Source organism: Heterodontus francisci, chromosome 18 (assembly GCF_036365525.1).
Source record: "Heterodontus francisci isolate sHetFra1 chromosome 18, sHetFra1.hap1, whole genome shotgun sequence".
Lineage (NCBI taxonomy): Eukaryota > Metazoa > Chordata > Chondrichthyes > Heterodontiformes > Heterodontidae > Heterodontus > Heterodontus francisci.
This window is the reverse complement of record NC_090388.1, coordinates 73,871,751-73,895,710: the sequence shown is the minus strand read 5'-3', so window position 1 is coordinate 73,895,710 and position 23,960 is coordinate 73,871,751. Positions and strand designations below refer to the sequence as shown.

Below are 23,960 nucleotides of genomic sequence, written 5' to 3'. Positions count from 1 at the left end.
TAGAAAAGGAAAGCTTATGTCCAACACCGAGAACTCAATAGTAGGGAAAGCTGAGAGGAGTATAGAAAGTGGAGGGGTGAAATCAAAAATGAAATTAGGAAAGCAAAGAGAGGGCATGAAAGAATATTGGCAAGCAAAATCAATGTGAACCCAAAGATGTTTTATCAATACATCAGGAGTAAGAGGATAACTAAGGAGAGAGTGGGGCTCATAAAAGACCAAAAAGGTAACCTATGTGTAGGAGCAGAAGTATGGTTCTTAATGAATACTTTGCTTCTGTCTTCACAAAAGAGGGGGATGATGCAGATATGTAGTTAAGGAGGAAGAGTGTGAAGTATTGGATGTGATAAACATAGGGAGAGGGGAAGTATTATTGGGATTAACAACCTTGAAAGTTGATAAATCACCAGGGCCAGATGAAATGTATCCTAGGCTGTTAAAAGAAGCAAGAGATGAAATAGCATTTTTCAGTCCTCACTGGATACAAGTATGGTGCCGGAGGATTGGAGAATTGCTAACGTTGTACCTCTGTTTAAAAAGGGAGCGAAGGATAGACCAAATAATTACAGGCCAGTCAGTCTAACCTCAGTAGTGGGAAAATTATTGTAATCTATTCTAAGAGGTAGGATAAACTGTCACTTAGAAAGGCACGGATTAATCAAGGATAGTCAGCATGGATTTGTTAAGAGAAGATCTTGTTTGACAACTTGATCGATTTTTTTTGAAGAAGTAACAAGGGAGATCGATGAGGGTAGTGCAGTTAATGTGGTCTACATGGATTTTAGCAAGACTTTTGACAAGGTCCCACATGGCAGACTGGTTAAAAAAATAAATCCCATGGGATCCAGGGAAATGCAGCAAGGTGGATACAAAATTGGCTCAGTGGCAGGAAACAAAGGGTTATTGTTGACGGCTGACTGGAGGGCTGTTTCCAGTGGCGTTCCGCAGGGCTCAGTACTGGGTCCCCTGCTTTTTGTGGTGTATATTAACGATTTGGATGTAAATGTAGGGGAATGATCAAGAAGTTTGAGGATGACACAAAGATTGGCCATGTGGTAGATAGCGAGGAGGATAGTTGTAGGCTGTAGGAAGATATTGATGATCTGGTCAGAAGGGCAGAAAAGTGGTAAATGGAATTCAACTTGGAGAACTGTGAGATGATGCATTTGGGGAGGTCACACAAGGCAAAGGAATACACCATTAATGAGAAAATACTGAAGTGTAGAGGAAGTGAGGGACCTTGAAGTGAATGTCCACAGATCCCTGAAGGTAGCAGACAGATCGATAAGATGATTAAGAAAGTATATGGAATCCTTTCCTTTATTAGCCGAGGTTTAGAATGTAAGAGCAGGGAGGTTATGCTGGAACTGTATAACTCATTGGTTAGGCCACAACCTGAGTACTGTGTGCAGTTCTGGTCACCTCATTACAGAAAGGATGTAATTGTACTAGAGAGGATACAGAGGAGATTCACGAGGCTGTTGCCAGGACTGGAAAAATGCTGTTATGAGGAAAGATTGGATAGGCTGAGGTTGTTCTCCTTGGAACAGAGAAGGCTGAGGGGAAAACATAGAAATAGGATCAGGAATAGGCCATTCAGCCCCTCAAGCCTGCTCAGCAATTCAAGATCATGGCTGATCTGCCCCAGACCTCAACTCCTCTTTTGTGCCAACTCCTCATAGCCCTCAACTCCCCGATATTTCAAAAGTCTATCTACCTCCTCTTTAAATACTCTCAGTGATCTAGTCTCCACAACTCTCTGGCGTAGAGAATTCCAGACATTCGCTACCCTCTGAGAGAAGAAATTCCTTCGCATCTCAGTTTTAAATGAGCGTACCTTTATTCTGTAACTATGTCCCCTAGTTTGAGATTCCTCCACTAGTGGAAACGATTGAAATGTACAACATTTTGAGGGGCCTGGATTGAGTGGAGGTGAAGGGTCTATTCACCTTAGCAAAGAGGTCAGTGACGAGGTGGCATAGATTTCAAGTGATTGCTAGAAGAATTAGAGGGGATGAGGAAAACCTTTTTCACCCAGAGGGTAGCGATGGTCTGGAATTCACTGCCTGAAAGGGTAGTTGAGACAGAAACCCTCAACTCATTCAAAAGGAGTCTGGGTATGCACCTCAAGTGTCGTAAGCTGCAGGGCTACGGACCAAATGCTGTAAGGTGGGATTAGAATAGATGGATCGCTTTTCGGCCAGCACAGACACGGTGGGCCAAGTGGCCATTTTCTGTGGCTTAAACTTTCTATGATTTCTAAGGAGCATCTTAAAGGGGGAGAGGTAGAAAGGTGGTGATGTTTAAGGAGGGGATTCCAGAGATTAAAACCTAAGCAGCTAAAGGTGCAGTGATGAAAATCGGGTTTAGGAGCACAGCAATCTCAGAGGGTTGTAGCATTGGAGGAGATTATGCAGATAGGGAAGGGACAGGCCAAGGAGGAATTTGAAAAGAAGAATGTGAATTTTAAAATCAAGGCACTGCTGGACCAGAGAGGACATAAGCTTGATCCCTAGTCTCTGATCTTAGGCATGGTAGCAAGTTAGTGGGGGAAGATGATCAGGATGCTTAGACCCCCATTGTTATCCATCAGTTTGCTGCTGATAGTGCTTGTGTATGGCTGTCAGGTGACCACAGTACTGGGTTAGACTGTGATGTTCTTCACCGCTTCTCCTCCACCACCACCCCCCGCCAACTCCACCTCTGTCAAAAGTACAGTAGCTTGCTGACACTCAGTCTATGATCAGTCACAAATAATGACCAGTTCGACAGGTTTCAGGTGAGCAGCAAGAGCCTGTGAAACTAATCCCAAGAAGAGGAGTGCAGCAGTAGCTGGCAGAGAAAGCTGGCAAGTGAGGAGGGAGCAAAGAAGCCACTGAGCTGCTCACAGATAATGTTGAATATGTAGAGGAAGTGCAATAATGCTTGACAAAGCCCATGCTTTGTATTCTGCAACAGATAGCGTTTCGGAGTACGGTCATTAGCAACCTCCTGAGAATGTCCCAGTGTTGTGATTCCCTCGGTCACACATCTAATAATCTGATCGAGTCACTTTTTCTAACACAGAAGAAATGATTTGTATTCATTCTGTCTATTTAACAGTCCCTATGATATCTCTCTCATATAACTTTTTCTCCAGGATGAATGAAGGCAGACCATAGATCCTTGGTGTATATATAAACTTCTGTTGGAATTAGATTACACTTCCAGGTCTCCTGTGACTCGGTAACACACAAAACTAGATTTATTTGCACTTGGCAACACTCCTGCGTGGTTATGCATTCTAGTCCCATCCCAGGAGTTAGGCTTCATGATCTAACCTGACACTCCAATACAACACTGGGCAAGTGACACATTGTCAGATTTGAACTATTCAAGTGGATGTCAAAGTTCCCACAGCAATATTTGAACAAGAACAAAGAATTTTCTCAGTGTACTGGTCAAGATTCCTCCGTCAACCAATACAACAGGTTAACTTTCCATTCATATCATTGTCGTTTATAGGATAAAGCCACAAGATGTTTATAGAGTCATAGGACAGGAATGGAAGCGGGATGAACACAGAACGGCATGAGGTGGGGTTGGGCACCATGCCTGGCGTTGTCCTGCCTCCATGCCATTTTGTCTTTTGTGGGGATGTTGGAGGACGTCCCACGTGAGTGGCCAATTAAGTGCCGTTAAAAGGCATCTTCCCGCCCCCGCTCTCATTTCACGAACTTTCAAGGAGTCGATCGCCGCGTGGAGACACCACCAGGTGAGACTGGCAGCCTCCTAATGAACTCTGGTTGGTGGAGTGGGGTCCCTCCTCTGAGAGCAATCCATGGCCCACGAAGGACCTCCCCTCCAGCAGCAATGGCCACCCCTGCAGCAAGACACCCCCTCCCCCGCCATCACCAATCCATGCCCTCCATCCCCCACCCCATCCTTCGCCCTGGCCCCAGTGATCCCAACCGGACTTAGCTGCGTCCCAGGGTCTCCTCATTCTTCGCCACTGCAGGCCTCTTGCAGTACCGGCATTCGTCACTGCTCCCAGTGGCACTGCTGGTACTGCTGAGCTGCTGGCCCTTTGATTGGACGGCAGCTCTGGAGGTGGGAGTTTGTCCCTTAAATGGGTAGTTAATTGGCTGCCTGTTGTGACATTCCACCGGGAGTCCAAAACAGGGCCAAGGCAGGGTTTCCCGTCACCTTCTGGCTAGCTGTCGGGACTGTGATTGCTGAGATAAAACTTAGTCCTTGGGGTCATTATTATGGCGCAGAGGAGACCATTTGGCCCGTCGAGTCCATACTGGCACAGAAAGTAACCATTCAATGGTTGTGGCTGTACCAGCTCTATGCAAGAGCAACCTAAAGCTACTCCCATTGCCCTGCTCTCTCCCCATAGCTCTCTATGTCTGCTTCAGATATTTATTGCATTTTCCCTTAAAAGATGCAATGATGTCTACCTTCACCATTTCATATGACAAAGCATCCGATTCTCCAAAAACCCTTCTGTCTTCACCGTCTTTGTCAAAATTTGAAGTCGATCACTCCTCATCATTTACTCCCCACCCAGAGGAAATAGTTTTTCCTGAATCACCCCATCAAAATCCTTCCTAATTTTTGGAACCTCCATTGAATCCTCTCTTAGCTTTCCCTACGCCACTGGAAATGGTTTGAGCATATTGGACCTCTCTTCATATCAGTAGTTTCCCGGTTGTGGCATCATCCTGGTGAATCTATGCTGAATATTCTCCTTGGCTTCAACATCCTTTCCATAATGATGTGCCCACAGTACTGTAACCATGGCCTAACCAGTGTCAGACTTTGCTCAGTAGTCGCATTCTCCCCCCTGGATCAGAAGGTTGTTATTTCAAGCCCCACTCAAGGGACTTCAGCATATAAGCGAGGCTGACACTGCAGTGCGATATCGAGGGAATGCTGCACTGATGGAGGTGCCATCTTTTGATTCAGACGTTAAACTGAGGCCCCATCTGCCTTCTCACGTATGACACTCGGAGCTAAATGTGGGAAATGCATACTTTTTGCATACGTGGTAATCTCACTGTTAAGGTAGTGCTTAAACAACACAGCGCCCTCCCTCAAATTACCCGCTGAGTACTGTGCAATGTTCTAGTCACTAAACAGTATTGGCAAACAGTTTGTGTTTGATTTTGATCCAGATTCCACAAGTAAAAGAATAGTATGATAATCCAACCTGTCCCCTGGAATGCCATTCTATAAAAGCACACAGTGAACAGTCACTCAATATTCCTGGAAGTATATATATATAAGATGGATAATGAGGAAAGTCATTTTGACCATCTACACTCACTAAAGCATTAAAAAACTGTGTAGTTCCATTATCACAACATCCAACTGTGTTTCAGTGATGCTAGGATTTTTGCTTCTGGAAAACCCTGAAGTCCAATCCGGATGTAAATTTCTGTGTGAAGAAAATCTTTCTAAATTTGCCTTGCATTAGTTTGAACCTTTGCCCTTTTGTCCTTCTGTGACAGATTAGGAACAGAGAAACAGGAGCAGGCCATTCAGCCCCTCCAGCCTGTTCTACCGTTCAGTGAAATCATGGCTAATATGTATCCCAACTCCATTTACCTGCTGTGGCTCCATATCCCTTAATACCCTGGTCTAGTAAAAAAACTATCGATCTCGGATTTAAAATTATTAGTTGATCTAGCATCTACTGCTTTTTGTGGGAAATTTCCCACACTTCTCTCACCCTTTTCATGAAAAAATATTTCCTAACTTCTCTCCTAAATACCCTGACTTGATTTTAAGCTCATGATCCATTGACTCCCCTCACCAGCAGTAAAGGTTTCTCTATCTACCGTATCAATTACTTTCAAAATTCTAAAAAATAAACATTAAATCATCCTTTAACCTTCTATATTCCAGGGAATACAAGCCTAGTATATGTGGTCTCTCCTCATAATTCAACCCTCAGAGCCCTGGTAACATTCTAATGAATCTGCGTTATACACTTACCAGTATATCTTTCGAAAGATCAGTGCCCAGACCTGCATACAGTACTCCACTTGTGGTCTAACTAGGACTTTGTATAGCTGTAACTAAACTTCCTCCCCTTTATATTCCAACTCACTAGTTATCCAGGCTAACATTCCATTTTTGATTATTTCAAAATAAATTGAAGTTGATTTAGTGTTGCAGGTCTATTTTTCCTAGACTGCTTACTATCGTACACACCTCTGTGGAGACTCTCAGTCGCCTCATTTTAAGGCTGAAAAGCCAAAGTTTCTTCAGTCTTTCTTCAGATCTCAGCTCTCTTCTCTTCAACATCTCCAGGGATTGTTGATGCAAAGGCTCGAGGTGCTGTTTGACAACTATGTGTAGTTTAAGTATGAATTTAGAGAAAGATAATTTCTACCTTAAACCTGTGAAGTGGAGAATCCAAAGTTAGTGGATCTCATACAGGATAACCTGCGCAAGGTAGACTCATGATCTAGATGGGCGAAGACGTTCCAGAAGACATTCCTATAAGACCAAAAACCCAACAGGAAAGGTGAATCAACTGTGGCTAACAAAAGAAGTTAAGGATTGAATTAGGCCAAAGGAAGTGGCTTATAAGGCCGCCAGAAAATGTGGTAAGCTCAAGGATTGGGAGCAATTTAGAGTCCAACAAAGGAGGACCAAGAAACTGATAAAGAAAAGGAAAAGAGATTATGAATGTAAGCTAGCTAGAAGCATAAAGACGGACTGTAAAAGCTTCTTTAGGTATGTGAAAAGGAAACAATTACCAAGGATGAATGTGGGTCCATTACAGGTGGAGACAGGAGAGTTTGTGGTGGAGAATGAGGAAATGGCGGAAAAACTAAACAGTTACTTTGTGTCTGTCTTCATGGAGGAAGACATAGAAAATCTCCTAGAAATACTAGGGAACCAAGGGACTTGTAAAAATGAGGAACTGAAAGTAATTAGTATCAATAAAGAGGTAGTACTCGAAAAATTAATTGGATTGAAAGTTGATAAATCCCCTGGACCAGATGAGCTACATCCCAGAGTATTGAAGGAGGTGACTATAAAGATAGTGGATGCATTGGTGGTTATCTTTCAAAATTCTATAGATTCTTGAAGGGTTCCTGCAGACTGGAAAGTAGCAAATGTAACCCCTCTGTTTAAGAAGGGAGCGAGAGAGAAAATGGAGAACTACAGACCTGTTAGTTTGATGCCAGTAGTAGGGGAAATGTTGGAATCTATTATAAAGGATGAGATAACTGGACACTTGGAAAATAATGATATGATTGGGCAGAGTCACCATAGATTTGTGAAAGGGAAATCATGTTTGACAAACCTGTTGGAGCTTTTTGGGGATGTTAATTGTGGCATAGATGATGGAGAACCAGTGGATGTGGGGTATTTGGATTTTCTGAAGGCTTTTGATAAGGTCCCACACAGGAGGTTCGTAAACACAATTAGAGCACATGGGATTGGGGGTAATATACTGCAGTGGATTGAGAATTGGTTAACAGACAGAAAGCAGAGAGTAGGAATAAATGGGTCATTCTCAGGATGGCAGGCAGTTACTAGTGGGGTACCACAAGGATCAGTGCTTAGGCCACAGCTGTTTACAATCTATATAAATGATTTGGATATTATGACTGTTAGGACCAGGTGAGAGGGGTCCAGGGGTTCCCTCTCAGCCTTTGCCTGGTTTAACCGTAACAGGGTTTACGTTTTAAAGAACACTATGTTTTAGCTCCCCTTTCGTGAATCCTTGTTCATCGCTTTCCAATTGTAAGGCAAAGAAATCAACTCGGACAGGTTTTCTTAGGTTTTAAACAAGAAAGGTAGAAGTTTATTAATCTTAAACTCTAATCCGGTTACCAATTATGAATATGCGATGCGACCACGCTAGCATGCATACGTGATAGACACACACGCAGATAGAGACAGAAAAGTAGAAAAGAATAAAGGGGAAAAGTTTGAGGCAATAGATGGGTTTCTATTTTACAGTCCTTTGAGTTTGCTGTGAAGTCTTGGTTGCCGGTCAGACTTGAAATTCGTTGGGGCCCAGTGCACGCTTCAACTTGTTTTGAGGGCGGAGTCTTTTCTCTCTCGAGGTTTAGGTGTCTTTCGTGGGTCCGGTGGCTTGGGAGAAAGCGAGAGAGAGAGAGAGGCTTCCTTGCTCCAAGTTCCAGTTCAAACAGCCTTCTGCCTCTTTCTTTGTGGCACAATTCAAAAAACCCCAGGTTGCCCAGCAGGTTAGTCATGTGACGAGCTGGTTTGACCACTTCCGTTTGTGGATTCTGTCATCTTAGCAGTCATCCTGGAATGTAAACATCCTCACCTACAATGTCTGGTGATCACAGCCCATTTTGGGTTAAGTGGACCAGGCAATAGTCCTTTGTCTCTCCAAGCACTGTGGCGCAGTGGTTAGCACTGCAGCCTCACAGCTCCAGCGACCCGGGTTGGATTCTGGGTACTGCCTGTGCGGAGTTTGCATGTTCTCCCTGTGACCACGTGGGTTTTCGCCGGGTGCTCCGGTTTCCTCCCACAGCCAAAGACTTGCAGGTTGATAGGTAAATTGGCCATTATAAATTGCCCCTAGTGTAGGTGGTGGGGATGTGAGAGGGTAATGGGATTAATGTAGGATTAGTATAAATGGATGGTTGATGGTCGGCACAGACTCGGTGGGCCGAAGGGCCTGTTTCAGTGCTGTATCTCTAAATAAATAAAATAAATAAAATATTTTTCCAGCCAAGTGTCTGGTGATTTTTTTTGCCAAATCCTTTCTTCACTCCAGCAACAGTTTAAAATCAATGTTCATATGACAATATTAATCTGCCTCATTCTTGGCAGGTGGGGGTCTGCATGTCAAGGACCAATTGTAATATTTCCAAATTTGCAAATGACACAAAACTAGGAGGGAATGTGTGTTGTGAGGAGGGTACAAAGAGGCTTCAAGGGGATTTGGACAGGCTTAGTGAATGGGCAAGAACATGGCAGATGGAATATAATGTGAATAAGTGTGAAGTGATCCACTTTGGTAGAAAAAACAGAAAGGCAGAGTATTTCTTAAATGGTGATGTCCAGAGAGACCTGGGTGCCCTTGTCCATGTGCAGCAAGCAATTAAGAAGGAAAATAGTATGTTGGCCTTCATTGCAAGGAGATTTGAGTACAGGAGTAAAGATCTTATTTTTCATTTTGTTCAGAGATACAGCACTGAAACAGGCCCTTCGAGTCTGTGCTGACCAACAGTCACCCATTTATACTAACCCTACAGTAATCCCATATTCCCTACCACCTACCTACACTAGAGGCAATTTACAATTGCCAATTTACCTATTACCTGCAAGTCTTTGGCTGTGGGAGGAAACCGGAGCAACCGGCGAAAACCCACACAGTCATAGGGAGAACTTGCAAACTCCGCACAGGCAGTACCCAGAATCAAACCCAGGTCCCTGGAGCTGTGAGGCTGCAGTGCTAACCACTGTGCCACTGTGTCGCTCAAGATGTATTGCTTCAATTGTATAAAGCCTTAGTGAGACCATACCTGGAGTATTGTGTACAGTTTTGGTCTCCTTATCTAAGGAAGGATATACTTGCCATAGAGGGAGTGCAATGGAGGTTCACCAGCCTAATCCCTGGGATGGCGGGATTGTTTTAGGAGAATTTGCAGAAACTGGGCCTGTATTCTCTAGAGTTTCAAAGAATGAGAGGTGATCTCATTGAAACTTAGAAAATTCTTAGAGGGCGTGACAGGGTAGATGTGGATAGGATGTTTCCTCTGGCTGGTGAGTCTACAACTAGCGGACACAATCTCAGAATAAGGGACAGGCCATTTAAGACTGAGATGAGGAGGAATTTCTTTACTCAGAGGCTGGTGAATCTGTGGAATTCTCTACCCCAGAGGGCTGTGGAAGCTCGATCATTGAGCATGTTCAAGACAGAAATCACTAGGTTTCTGAATACTAAAGACATCACAGGATATGGGGATAATGGGGAAGAAGGGTGTAGAAGTAGATTATCAGCCATGATCTGTTTGAATAGCGGAGCAGGCTCAACAGGCCGAATGGCCAACTCCTGCTCCTGCTTCCTATGATCCATTGAGAAACGAGTTTATTTGCTGAAAAATGAGTATGTGAAAGGTGTGGTAAATCAGTACTTTGTTCAGATAAATGGTAACAGTATTGGTACAATTGGTCTCTTCACTCCAAAAGATATTAGATGTGGCAAGCATGTCCTTTTTTGATAGATCAACTCCAGCGACCCAACTTCTCACCACATTCCTTAGATCTTTCTCTTACCATCTCTTCCCCCTCACTTACCTGCCTTCTAACTAGATCCCTCTACCTTCCTTCTGTCTGGAAGCACAACTAATTGTCTCCTGAACTCATTTAATACAAAACAGGGAGTTAGTTACACTGCATCCACACAAGAGGATAGCAACGTGAAATAAAATCAGAAAATTCTGGCATTGTTGGAGAGAAAAACAGAGTTAACGTTTCAGATCTGTGACTAATCATGGTGCAAGGCCATAGATCTGAAATGTTAACTCTGTTTCTCTGTCCGCTGATGCTGCCAGACCTGCAGATTGTTTTCAGCATTTTCTGATTTTATTTCAGATTTCCAGCATCTGCAGTAGTTTGCTTTTGTGTTGCAACGTGATATGTTCCTACACGAACACAAGAATTAGGAGCAGGAGTGGGTCATTCGATCCTCAAGCCCGCTCCACCATTCGATAAGATCATAGCTGATCTGATTGTGGCCTCAACTCCACTTTCCTGCAGGCCCCGCCCCGTAACCCTTGACTTCCTTGTCGATCAAAAATGTATCTAATTCATCTAATCTGTCTCACTCTATCTGTATAACTCAGCCTTGAATATATTAAATGATTTTAATTACTTTGATTTTAATTACTTTAATTATCCAAACATAGACCGGGATAATATTACTGTAAAGGGCAGTGAGGGACAAGAATTCCGGGAATGTGTTCAGGAAAATTTTCTGCAACAGTATGTTGCTACTCCAACGAGAAAGGAGGCACTGGTTCTAGACCTGGTTCTTGGGAATGAGGTGGGCCAAGTGGATCAACTATCAGTCGGAGAGCATTTAGGAGACAATGATCATTGTATCATAAGATTTAGGCTGACTATGGAAACGGACAAAGAGCAATCCAGGGTAAGAATAATTAACTGGGGGAAGGTCAACTTGAATGGGGTAAGAATGGAGCTGGGGCGAATAAATTGGAGTCAGAAGCTGGCAGGAAAACCGGTGGATGAACAATGGGCGACCTTCAATGAAGAGATAGAGCACAGTTAAGGTATGTTCCCTCGAAGGGGAAAAGTAGGGCAAACAAATCCAGAGCTCCTGGATGACAAAAGAGGTAGAGATTAAGATAACGAAGAAAAAGTGTGCTTATGACAGATGCTAGTGGAAAATACTATTGAAAACCAGGCTGAATATAGAAGGTCCAGAGGGGAAGTGAAAAAGCAAATAACAGAAGCAAAGAGAATGCATGAAAAGAGACTGGCAGCTAGCATGAGAGGAAATCCCAATGTTTTCTATAGGCATATAAATAGTAAAATGCAGGTAAATGGAGAATTGGGGCCGATTATGGACCAGAAAGGGGATTTACACATGGAGGCAGAGGGCATAGCTGAGGTATTAAATGAATACGTTGCATCTGTCTTTACCTAGGAAGAAGCAACCCAGGCAATGTTGAAAGAGGAGGTAAGTCAGACACTAGAGTGGTTTGAAATTGATAAAGAGGAAGGATTAGATGGGCTGTCTGTAATTAAAGTGGATAAAACACCAGGACTAGATGAGATGCATCCAAGGATATTGAGGGAAGTGAGGGTGGAAATCGCAGAGGCACTGGCCATAATTTTTCAGTCTTCCTTCGACTTGGGGGTGGTGCCATAGGACTGGAGAATTGCAAACGTTACACCCTTGTTCAAAAAAGGGTGTAAAGATAAGCCCAGCAACTGCAGGCCAGACAATTTAACTTCAGTGTGGGAAAACTTCTAGAAAAATAATTTGGGACAAAATCAATAGTCACATGGTCAAATGCGAGTTAATTAACGAAAGCCAGCAAGGGTTTCTTAAGGGAAAAGCATGTTTAACTCACTTGCTGGAGTTTTTTGAGGAGGTAACAGAGAGGGTTGCTAAGGGCAATGCTGTTGATGTGGTGTACATGGACTTTCAAAAGGCATTTGATACAGAGCCACACAACAGACTTGTGAGCAAACATGTAGCTCATGGAATAAAAGGGACGGTAGCAACATTGATACGAAATTGGCTGACTGACAAGAAACAGAGAGTAGTGGTTAATAGATGTTTTTCGGGCTGGAGGAAGGTTTCTCGTGGAGTTCCCCAGGGATCAGTGTTGGGACCCTTGCTTTTCCTGATATATATTAATGATCTTGGTGTACAGGGCACAATTTCAAAGTTTGCAGGTGATACAAAACTTGGAAGCATTGTGAACTGTGAGGAGGATAATGTAGAACTTCAAAAGGACATAGACAAGTTGGTGTAATGGGCAGACAGGTGGCAGATGAAGTTCAAAGCAGAGAAATGCGAAGTGATTCATTTTGGTTGGAAGAACATGGAGAGACAATATAAAATAAAGGGTACAATTCTAAAGGGGGTGCAGGAGCAGAGGGACCTGGGTGTATATGTGCATAAGTCATTGAAGGTGGCAGGACAGGTTGAGAGAGCGGTTAATAAAGCATACAGTGTCCTGGGCTTTATTAATGGGGGATAGAGTACAGGTGCAAGGAAGTTATGTTGAACTTGTATAAGACACTAGTTTGGCCTCAGCTGGAGTATTGCGTGCAATTATGGGCGCCCTACTTTAGGAAAGACGTGAGGGCATTGGAGAGAGTGCAAAAAGATTCACGAGAATGGTCCCAGGGATGTGGAATTTCAGTTATGAAGTTAGGACTGTTTTCCTGGGAGAAGAGAAGGTTGAGAGGTGATTTGATAGAGGTATTTAAAATCATGAGGGGTCTGGACAGAGTAGATAGAGAAACTGCTCCCACTCATGAAAGGTTTGAGAACGAGAGGGCACAGGTTTACGTATTTGGTCAGAGAAGCAAAAGTGACATGAGGGAAAACTACTTCACGCAACGAGTGGTTAAGGTCTGGAATGTGCTGCCTGTGATCGTGGTTCAATTTAAGCATTCAAAATGGAATTAGTTATATGAAAAGGAAGAATGTGCAGGATTATGGGAAGAAGGCTAGGGAATGGAACTGAGGGAATTGCTCTTTCAGAGAGCCAGTACGGACACGATGAGCCAAATGGCCTCCTTCTGCGCTATTACAATTCTGTGATTGTGTGATTCAATGAATCCTCCAGCCTCCACTGCTCTCTGGGGAAGAGAAATCCACAGACTAACAGCCCTCTCAGAGAAAACATTTCTCTTCGTCTCAGTCTTAGATGGGAGACCCCTAATTTTTAAACTGTGTGCCCTAGTTCTTTACTCTCCCACAGGGGAAACATGCTCTCAGCATCCACCCTTTCAGATCCCCTCAGGATCTTATATATGTCAATAAGATAATTCAGTAAGCACAAGTTAGGAGTGTGATGGAATACTCTCTATTTGCCTGGATGGGTGCAGCTCCAGCAACACTCAAGAAGCTCGACACCAAAGCAGCCCACTTGATTGGCACCCTATCCACAAACATTCACTCCCTCCTCCACCAATGCACAGTGGCAGCAGTGTGTACCGTTTACAAGATGCACTGCAGCAACGCACCAATGCTCCTTGGACAGCACCTTCCAAACCCGCGACCTCTGCCACCTAGAAGGACAAGGGCAGTAAATACATGGGAACACCACCACCTGATGTTCCTCTCCAAATCACACACCATCCTGACTTGGAACTATATCGCCATTCCTTCACTGTCGCTGGGTCAAAATCCTGGAACTCCCTTCCTAACAGTTCTGTGGGTGTACCTACCCCACATGGACTGCAGTGGTTCAAGAAGGCAGCTCACCACCACCTTCTCAAGGGAAATTAGGGATAGGCAATAAATGTTGTCCTAGCCAGTGATGCCCACATTCCATGAACGAATAAAAATAAATCACCCGGCACAGTGGCGCAGTGGTTAGCACCGCAGCCTCACAGCTCCAGGGACCCGGGTTCGATTCCGGGTACTGCCTGTGTGGAGTTTGCAAGTTCTCCCTGTGTCTGCGTGGGTTTCCTCCGGGTGCTCCGGTTTCCTCCCACAAGCCAAAAGACTTGCAGGTTGATAGGTAAATTGGCCATTATAAATTGTCACCAGTATAGGTAGGTGGTAGGGAAATATAAGGACAGGTGGGGATGTTTGTTGGGAATATGGGATTAGTGTAGGATTAGTATAAATGGGTGGTTGATGTTCGGCACAGACTCGGTGGGCCGAAGGGCCTGTTTCAGTGCTGTATCTCTAATCTAATCTAATCTAATTCTTCTAAACTCCAATGGATACAGGCCCAACCTGCTCAACCTTTCCTCATAAGAGAACCCCTTCACCCCAGGAATGAGTTGAGTGAACCTTCTCTGAACTGCTTCTAGTGCAATTATATCCTTTCTAAAGTAAGGAGACTAAAACTGTACACAGTGCTGCAGATCTGATCTAGCTAAGGCCCTGTACAGCTGTAGCAACTCTTCCCTAGTTTTATACTCGTTACCCCTTGCGATAAATGGCAACATTCCATTTACCTTCCTAATCATTTGCTGTACCCGCATGCTAACGTTTTGTGATTCATGTACCGGGACACTCAAATCCCTCTGTACTGTAGAGTACTACAGTCTCTCCCCATTCAAATAATATACAGCTTTACTATTCTTACTGCCAAAGTGGACAAGTTCACATTTTCCCACATTATATTCCAACTGCCAAATTTTTACCCACTCACTTAACCTATCTATATCCCTTTGTAAACTCCTTACATCCTTTTGACAGCTTACCTTTGTACCTATCTTTGTGTCATCAGAAAATTTAGCTACCATACATTCGGTCCCTTCACCCAAGTTATTTGTACAGATTGTAAATAGTTGAGGCCCCAGCACTCCGCTCGTAATGGCTTCCCAACCCGAAAATGACCCATTTATCCCGACTCTCTGCTTCCTGTTAGCTAACCAATCCTCTATCCATGCTAATATGTTGCCCCCTACCTCACGTGCTCTTATTTTGTGCCGTAATCTTTGATGTGGCACCTTATCAAATGCCTTTTACAAATCCAAGTACACCACATCTACAGGTTCCTCTTTATCTACCTTGCTTGTTACTTCCTCAAAGGGCTCTCATAAATTAGTCAAACACTATTTCCCTTTCGCAAAACGGTGCTGGCTCTGCCTGATTGTATTATGGCCTTTGCCATCGATTGTGAGAAACTGGTCACTGGACAAGAGCATCCAACATTAACTTAGCTGCCTGATGCCTATCTCTTAACTTGCACCAAGTCCCATTGGTCCATCACCCCTTTGCTCACTGACCTACATTGGCTCCCAGTCCACCAAAGCCTTGATTTTAAACTTCTCATCCGATGTCAGATCTCTCCATTGTGTTGCTTTCCCCTATTTCTGTAACCTCATCCAACCATACAGCCCTATGAAAATTCTGTGTTTCTCCAACACTGCTGTCATGTGTATCCCCAGTTTCCTTCGCCCCACTATTGGCAGCTGATCCTTCAGCCATGGAGGTCCTAAGCTCTGGAAATCTCTCCCTAAACTTCTCTCTTCTCCTTTAATATCCTCCTTAAACCTATCTGCTTGACAAGGCATCCTATTTTCCCATGGCTTGCTGTCATGTTTTTCCATGTTAAAAGCACTATATAAATGCAGTCTGTTGTTCTGACAGCAGACTTTGCCAGTACTAATTCTTGAGTTGGTTTGGAATTCAGAATGTCATAATTCCAAAATCACTTCCTGCCACTTTCTGGTGCAATGTAATGATACCCAAGCACACAACACCATCCAACCATCGGTCAAATCCCAACAAAATGGGAGTGCAGGTGAAACTACTGAAAGGGAGTGGATAAGTTATAGTGCAAAAACTTAGGAGCAACGAGAAGCAATGTGCAGAGAAGCATTGACCATAGTATCAAATGAATGAGTTAAATATAAAAGAGGCAATGAAAGTAAGAAGTTTGACTGTAAACCTTACAAATAAATCTTAACATGTGCAGTGTCTCATAATGGGTTCTTATAATCTTCCACCTGAACAATTAAACATAGATATTTAGCTAAGCCAGCTTGCCCTGTAGGGGGTATTCAAATCTAGGACAGTCTCTGAGTAGGCTCTCCTGGCCCTTGCCAGGTATACATCTTTCGGATGAGACATGAAATTGAGGCCCTGTTTTCCTGCTCAGATGCATGTAAAATTCCCATGGCATTAATTTGCAGAAGAGCAGGGCATTTTCCCAGTATGCTGGACAATGTTTATCCATCAACTGTAAGCACTGAAAATATGCAGTTTAACTAGTTATTCATCCAGTTGCTGTTTGTGTGACTTTGCTGTGCACGAATTGGCATCTGTGTTTGCATTGACTGCACTTCAAATTGGAAATACAAATGTAGTTTGTTCTTTAATTTATCTCTTTCTCTTACTCTATTCCAGCAAATATTGTTGAACAATTTCTATCTTAACCCTATCCTAGGAATGCTGAGGATAATTGTCACATCCATCCTTAAGAACAGCGATTGCCCCTGAGGTTACATATAACATCTGAATCCTAAAGTTAATGTCCTTTTTACTTGCAGTTATCCAGAACTGTCTTGATTACCAAGATTACGTTACACTTTGACATGATGCTTTGGCTGCTACTTGGAGGAGTTTTCAAAATGTTGAGTGTTATAAATACTGTGATTTTATTGCTCTTTTGTGTCTTTACAGAGCCCACCAAAATCACCCTTGAGCCATCAAACATCGACATCACCATGGGGGAAAATGGCACCATGGAGTGCCATGCATCCCATGATGACATGCTGGACCTTACATTCATCTGGTCAACAAACGGCTATCCTATTGACTTTGAGAAAGAGAAAGACTTCATGGAACGCAATGTACGGGTAAGTGACCTAGGGTAGTGACCAATATAATGTCTATAGCTAATGCATACCTATACTCTTTGTACTTGACAACATTTTTATCGATAGTAAAAACCATAATTGAAGACCAGATCAACTACCTTCCATCCAGTGCCAGAACATGGCACATTCATGTTTGAGCAATTACAATTATGATTTAATGTACTCACAGTCAATGTAAACTTCAGGACTGATTTTGATTGCTTGAGGGAATCAGAGAGAAATTTTCTAGCGTTTCTTTATCCCTTATTGGCTCCAGGATTTGTTTTCATTTTTTTTTTGTCTGTCCCAGGAAATTACATGGCTGTTGGGTCAGGAGGTGTCTTGTCAGGATGCCACATTCATCATGAGTTTGGGTCAAGCTTGCTGGACCAGTTGTCTTTTCCTGCCTGTCATTTTCCTATATCCATATGCACAATGAGCAACAAATGATTTTGTTTCCTCTTGTTATGAGGATGTGTCCCAGTTTGTACCTCTTCCAGTTTATACATACTTTATACCCATTACTGTTTGAATTGCATTGGATGGCTTACCGGGGTGGAGGGTGGGGCATGTGATTTTCCCAGGCAAGGGGAGGCAGGTTTGGGTGCGTGCAGGGAGTTATAAAGGTGACGTCAGGTCGGGATCCCGACATCATCCTCCCCTCTTCTGGGTTTTACCCAGGCAGATTTGAAGGCGAGCAGGGAACCTCTATGCAGCTGTCAGGTGAGGAAGTTAAATATTCAAATAGGTCATTAAGTTCTGTTTTAACCAAGGTTTCTGGCTTTTATAGCCAATGGACCCATTTCCTAAGCTGTCATCAAATTGTCAGGGGCACCGAGGCAAGTCACAGTTGTAAGTGCTTCTTCGGTGAAACTTGACAGACTAGGAAGCCTTTTATAAGTGAAATTGAAGAGCTGCAGCCTTGGCCAGATGAGAGGCTGCTGCTCACAGCTCTCCTTCTCAGAGAGTGATTTCAGTGCTTGACAGGTGACTGCCAACTTCTTGGACGTCACTTCACCTGTCTTGCACTTCATTCACGTTTAGGAGCACTTCCCTGCTTCCATCCTTCACCACAGCATGGGAAAAGCTTATGCAGCTCTACCTTGCACTTCTGATGAAGAGCAGGAGGACAGCAACACGAGCCACACCAGGAGCAGCACCAGCTGCCTTCTCCTCTGTTACATGCCATTCCACAGCAGAGGGAATGGAAACTGAGATCCAGCTGGAAGGAGACGGGATCCCCGACACAGGGTGTACAGGCAGAAGGTCAGCTCTCTCGACAAGTCTGAGCACCAGTGTCTCAGGAGGCTCAGGCTTTCACGGCGGGTCATTGCTGACATCTGTAGCCTCCTGGAACAAGACCTCCATCCCAGTGGAGCAGGTGGGCACGCATTGCCAGTGGCTGTCAAGGTGACGAAGGCTGCCCCCCCACCCTCCCGGGTCTCTGCCTCTCCCTGAAATTGTGTGCTGTCTTCTCCTCCTGCAAGGAGAGGTAGTAGAGAGTTAGGAATTGCTTGTGTGGAGAGGAAAGAAGGACACCATTTGTGGAGAGTCAATGTAAGGCATTGTTGCAAGAGAGCAATAGGATGGGTGTGAGTGTTGGCTGTTCAGATGGGGATGTGAAATGCTGGAGACAGAGGAATGAGTGCAGCTGCAAGGTGTGTTGACCTGAGGAGTGCTATGCAGAAGAGTGCTGGGAATGCCAGAGTGTGAGGGCTGGCACCTGAAAGTGTTCTACACTCACCTGTCATGCCCTCCTGAGGTCCTGGATCATCTTGATGCGCTGTCTCCAGATTGGCGGGAGCACACTCCTGCTGCTGACTTCTTCGGCAACTTCCATCCATGCCTGCTTGGTTTGAGAGGCTGGCCTCCTGCTCCCATCCTTGGGAAAGATTGCCTCGCTGCATTCCATCAGATCCTATAGCATGACCTCCAGGTAAGGTTGAGGGGTCCGGGGGTCCCTCTCCAGTCCTGTGTTTGCTGCAGCCTCAAACATCCATATCCATTGGCCCATTGTAACACATGCTGGGGTCCTTTGAAAGATCCAGCGTATTATCCTGCCCGCCCTCCCTGATTGGCTGGGGAACCCGAAGGCGGAATGCTAATGCCATGGCTTTGGGAAAGAGCCTCGGAAAAGCCCACCCCAGCTGTCAACAAGTGCCCGACCCTCTACAGGTCCCACTGTTTCGGTGGAAACTATCATTTGAAAATGCCACCCATGATGCGAGTGTCTCTGTTGTAATGTTCCGTATGGTCCAGATGCTAGATAGCTGCTGCCATCTGTAGCTGTGTTCACACTTTTCAAACTCGCATTTTACAGCTGGTTCAGTTAAAGACTGTCCAATTCCTCACAGATAAGAGGACATTGTATTGCTTGTGGACTGTGAAGCCAGTTGGAAGAGGATATATGTCTGATCCCTTCCAGTGTAAAGGCAAAAAACGCTGGCGTGAGACTAGATGAACTCGTGGTCTTGAAGTTCCTGTCTGGTAGAGGTGGCCACCTGGTTCAGGGTTTTCTTGGAGACTGTGACATAGATGGCTTACTCCCCAGAGTCTCTGTCTGAAGCAATAATAGGTTTGGATGTTTGCAGCCCACAGACAGGGTTTGAAACTTACAGTCTTACCCGGAGGGAGAGAGAGAGAGAGAGACAACCCCCACTGGGGTCCTGCACTGCTCAGTACTCAAAGCTTGTCTTGTGTTCAAAAGAAACTCCCAGGTTTTTATACAGATGGACAGGTTGTCACATTACTCTCCCAGTGTATTTTCTCTTCAATTTAATGAGATACAAGTCTAAGAATTTTAATCTCTCTCAGGTCTTATTGTTTCAATGATTACCCCCTGGAGGTTCATCTCAACTAGGGTTTATGTTCCAAGGTGGCTTTGAATGTCTTGCTAATGAAGGCAATACCAGGTAATTCATTCAACTGCTCAAGCCATTGTTCTGAATGAGGGCTTGTTCAGATATGTGTGACCACCTCGATCCCTTGGAATGTGAGGTATTTCAATGCAAATTGCGGTGGCCATCTTAGCTCCTGTCCTTTTGAAAGTTGAATTTAGGATTCCAGCTTTCCTTTTAAAAGTTTAATGTAGGTTTCCAACCGATGAATTAAAAATCATCATTCAGCATAGCCCGGTTTCATGACAACACCATGTTCACAATAGCACCCATTGAAAGGGAGTACTTGCTCCCGTGTCCATTTATTTCCACAACTTCCCCTGCTGATTTTCCAATGATTTTTTATGTTTATTTTGTTTGTGTTCCCCTTTTCCGAACTCTGCATAGCAACTTCCAAATTAGTTTTGCAAGACAATAAGGAATAAAATTTCAGCGATAGAGTCCCTGGTCTCCGACTATAACATGGGCAGAAAACATCCTGGGTGAAACGGCAGACGTGAGGTTGCAGCAAGAGATCGGAAGAGCTTCCTGTAAATTCCGTGCATGACATGTTTACTTCTGATCGCCATTTGTTTACACTAAATATTCTTATCTGAGAGCTAGTTCACTTGCTGTGAGAGAGCACTGCCGTAAATGAACTGCAGAACAGAAAGGTAAAAGGGAATGTGCTGACTGGTTGGATTTGAGAAGGGTTGTGATTAAAATGAAAATCCAAACACTTTATTTCTCTTAGTTTCATATAACCTATTAATCGAATAGATGAGCTCTGTGCCTGTCTGGCAGCATGTTGCAGTTTGGTTTCATTATCCACATATGAAGCACCTGATGTTGAGCTGACAGATACCCAGTCACGACGTACAACATAAATACAAGCAGAAGGTTTGTTGATGGCGGTAACCCCAGCAACAGCAGAAGTTGTTTCACAGGAGCGTTACAAAGCAAAATTTTGACACTGAGCCATATAAGGAGATATTAGGAAGATGACCAAAAGCTTGATCAAAGAGGTAGGTTTTAAGGAGCGTCTTAAAGGAGGAAAGAACAGTAGAGAGGCGGAGAGTTTTAGGGAGGGAATTTCAGAGCTTAGGGTCTAGCCAGCTGAAGGAATGGCTGCCAATGGAGGGTTGTGGGGCTGGAGGAGATTACAGAGGTAGGGATGGGTGAGTTCATGATAAGAAAACAAGGATGAGAATTTTAAAATTGAGGCGTTGGTTGATCGGGAGCCAGTGTGGGTCAGCGAGCGCAGGAGTGATGGGTGAACAGGACTTGCTGCAAGTTAGGACACGGGCAGTAGAATTTTAGATAACCTTAAGTTTACAGATAGAATGTGGGAGACCGGCCAGGAGTGCATTGGAATAGTTAAGTCTGGAAGTAACAAAGGCATGGATGAGGGTTTCAGCAGCAGGTGAGCTAAGTTGGGGCGGAGTCAGTGATGTTATGGAGGTGGACATTGACAGTCTTAGTGATGGTCAGATGATACATGATCAGAAGCTCATCTCAGGGCTAAATATGACATCAAGGTTGCAAACAGTCTCGTTCAGCCTCAGACTGTTGCCAGGGAGAGGGATGGAGTTGGTGGCTAGGGGACGGAGTTTGTCACTAGGATCAAAGACAATGGCTTCGGTTTTCCCAGTATTTATTTGGAGGAAATTTCTGCTCATCTAATACTGGAGGTTGAAGAAGCAGTCTGACAATTTGGAGACAGTGGAGGAGTCGAGAGAGGTGATAATGAGGTAGAGCTGGATGTCATCAGTGTACATGTGGAAACCAATGCTGTGCTTTCAGATGATGTCACTGAGGGGCAGCATGTAGTTGGGAAATACGAAGGGGCCAAGGATAGATCCTTGGGGGACACCAGAGGGAAAGGTGCAGGAACAGGAAGAGAAGTCATTGCAAGAAATAGTCTGCCTATGATTAGTTAGATAAGAATGGTACCAGGCAAGAGCATCCCATCTGGCTGTTGACAGTGGAGAGGCATTGCAGGAGGACGGTGTGATCAGCCATCTCAGAGGAGGCTGACAGGTCGAAAAGGATGCGGTGGGAAAGTTGACCTTTGTCACAGTTTGATCTTTTGGTGATTATTTTACGCTGATGGCCTCTAGTTTTGCTTTCCCCCACAAGGGGAAATACTCTGTGTCTGTTAAAACTTTCTGTTAAAACCCTTCAAAAGTGATCCACCTTGTTCATCCTTTCTTGATAGGTATAACCTCACATTTCTGGTATTATCCTTGCAAGTCCTTTTTGCACCTTCTCCAGCACCTCTATATTCTTTTTATAACATGGCGACCACAGGTCTCCACAGTTCTCCAAGTGTGGTCTAACCAAAATTTGATACAAGTTTAGCACAACTTCTGTACTTTTCAATTCAATCCCTTATTAACCTGCATTGTAACTTTCAGTGAATAGTGTATTTGTACTTTCAGATCCCTTTGCTACTCAACCCCATTTAGATTCTTATTTTCCAAGCAATAGGTGATTTTCTTATTTTTCTCACAAACATGTAATACCTTACACTTGTCTGTGTTGAAATTCATTTTCCACATATCTGCCCATTCTGCAAGTTTGTTTTTAGGCCTCATGGAGCATTTTGTGTTTTGGCATTGTTCATTTCTCACCAGAGGAATGTGAAATATGAAGTTCGCTGTTCAGTGAATCACTTGGGTTTTGATGGGTTAGTTTTTTTTCCAGTACCAGCCCAAAATGACCAAATTCCATTCAGTTTCTCCACTTACCAGGGTCAGAGTTGATCTCTTGACCTTTGGATTGCTTATTCAGTACCTTAACAACTAAGCTATTCAGTAAAGCAGCCAGTACAAGTGAAAATGCCAAGAGTGAAGAGGGCTGCATTTTAGGTGCACCATGGGCTTCCAAGGTTTGCCATGACTCTGGGCATTCTAATTAAGCCAGCAGTAATTCCCATCTGATCCTTGCTATTCCATATTAAACTGCGGAAGCCCATTTGCGTCAATCTGTGTAAATCAACATTGCAAAGAAACTTGAGGATGTCCCCAGCGGATCCAGGCTGGATCTGTACAACCTTCAGTTATTGTACCTTCACCGGTGTGACCTCTGACCCCTGGGCAGATTGATTCTCAGTCATTGACGGGATGGTTACTCAGGACCTCTCAGAATCTCAGTTGCAGACATTTGACACTAGTATCTCGTGCCATGCTCAGTTTTCACATCCACAGTATTTGATTTAGATAGTGTGCCTCAACAAGCACAATCCCGAGTGTGAAGAGGACGAACCGTGAGGAAAGACTGGAGAAAGTTTAGCTTTTAACAGTGGTGATAGACTGCAGTTAAGTGGAACCTCATCTAAGTATTTGGATGGAATGGATGAGATAAACTCAGATTATTATTTCGAAGTGCACAAAAGAAAATAGGACCAAGCGGCATAAATCAAAATGAATGAAAAGTAATTTAAAACAAACACCAGAATAAACGCCAAGTCTCATCAGTGATAAACGTCTGGAATGTTATTCCATTGAGCAAGGTAATGAAGGCAAAAACAGATTTCTAATAGATTTCATTATGGAAGAGTTGATGTTCTAAATGAGTTTCTGATCCCTAAATTCTCCTCTGTTTTTACTGTCTGCCTTGTGCCAACTGAAGGTTTCCTCGAGGATGCAACTTCAGCGTCCATTGGTTTTACCACTAGTTGTAGCTCTCTGTCTGGCCAGCAGGGGGCAATTTAACATCACTTTTTAAAAAATCCATACAGATCTTTTTACTACAGAAATGTTTCTTTATAATTGTTACCCTCACTTTGTCACTGTTCCTGTTCCATTGGCCTTGCTTAGTCATCCTTAAAGGAGCATGCACCAACATGTCCAGATTACTTCAAGGGATCTCGGTGCCCTGTTTGAACTGTATAAATTGTAAGTATACAGTCCTTTCTCAGAGGCTGCTGTCTTTTTCTCCTTCAGTTTCTTCCTCTTTTGCGATCTGATGGAAAGCATTCAAATATATTTATAAACTGCTCCTGTGTGTCTGTTGATGCTATTCTCAAAAACCTCAGGAGACTGAGCTCCCTTGCAAAGGGCAGTATGT

General features: G+C 43.9%; 1 protein-coding gene across 3 annotated transcripts in view; it reads left to right on the top strand.

Annotated features, from left to right (window-relative positions):
* Window positions 1–23,960, top strand: part of LOC137379721 (contactin-1-like) — a 934,724-nt gene that overhangs the window by 473,307 nt on the left and 437,457 nt on the right. For all 3 annotated transcript variants that reach the window (XM_068050989.1, XM_068050987.1, XM_068050988.1), the window contains one exon: window positions 16,838–17,013. In XM_068050989.1, coding sequence (XP_067907090.1) covers window positions 16,838–17,013 — 176 coding nt within the window. The remainder of the gene's footprint in view (window positions 1–16,837; window positions 17,014–23,960) is intronic.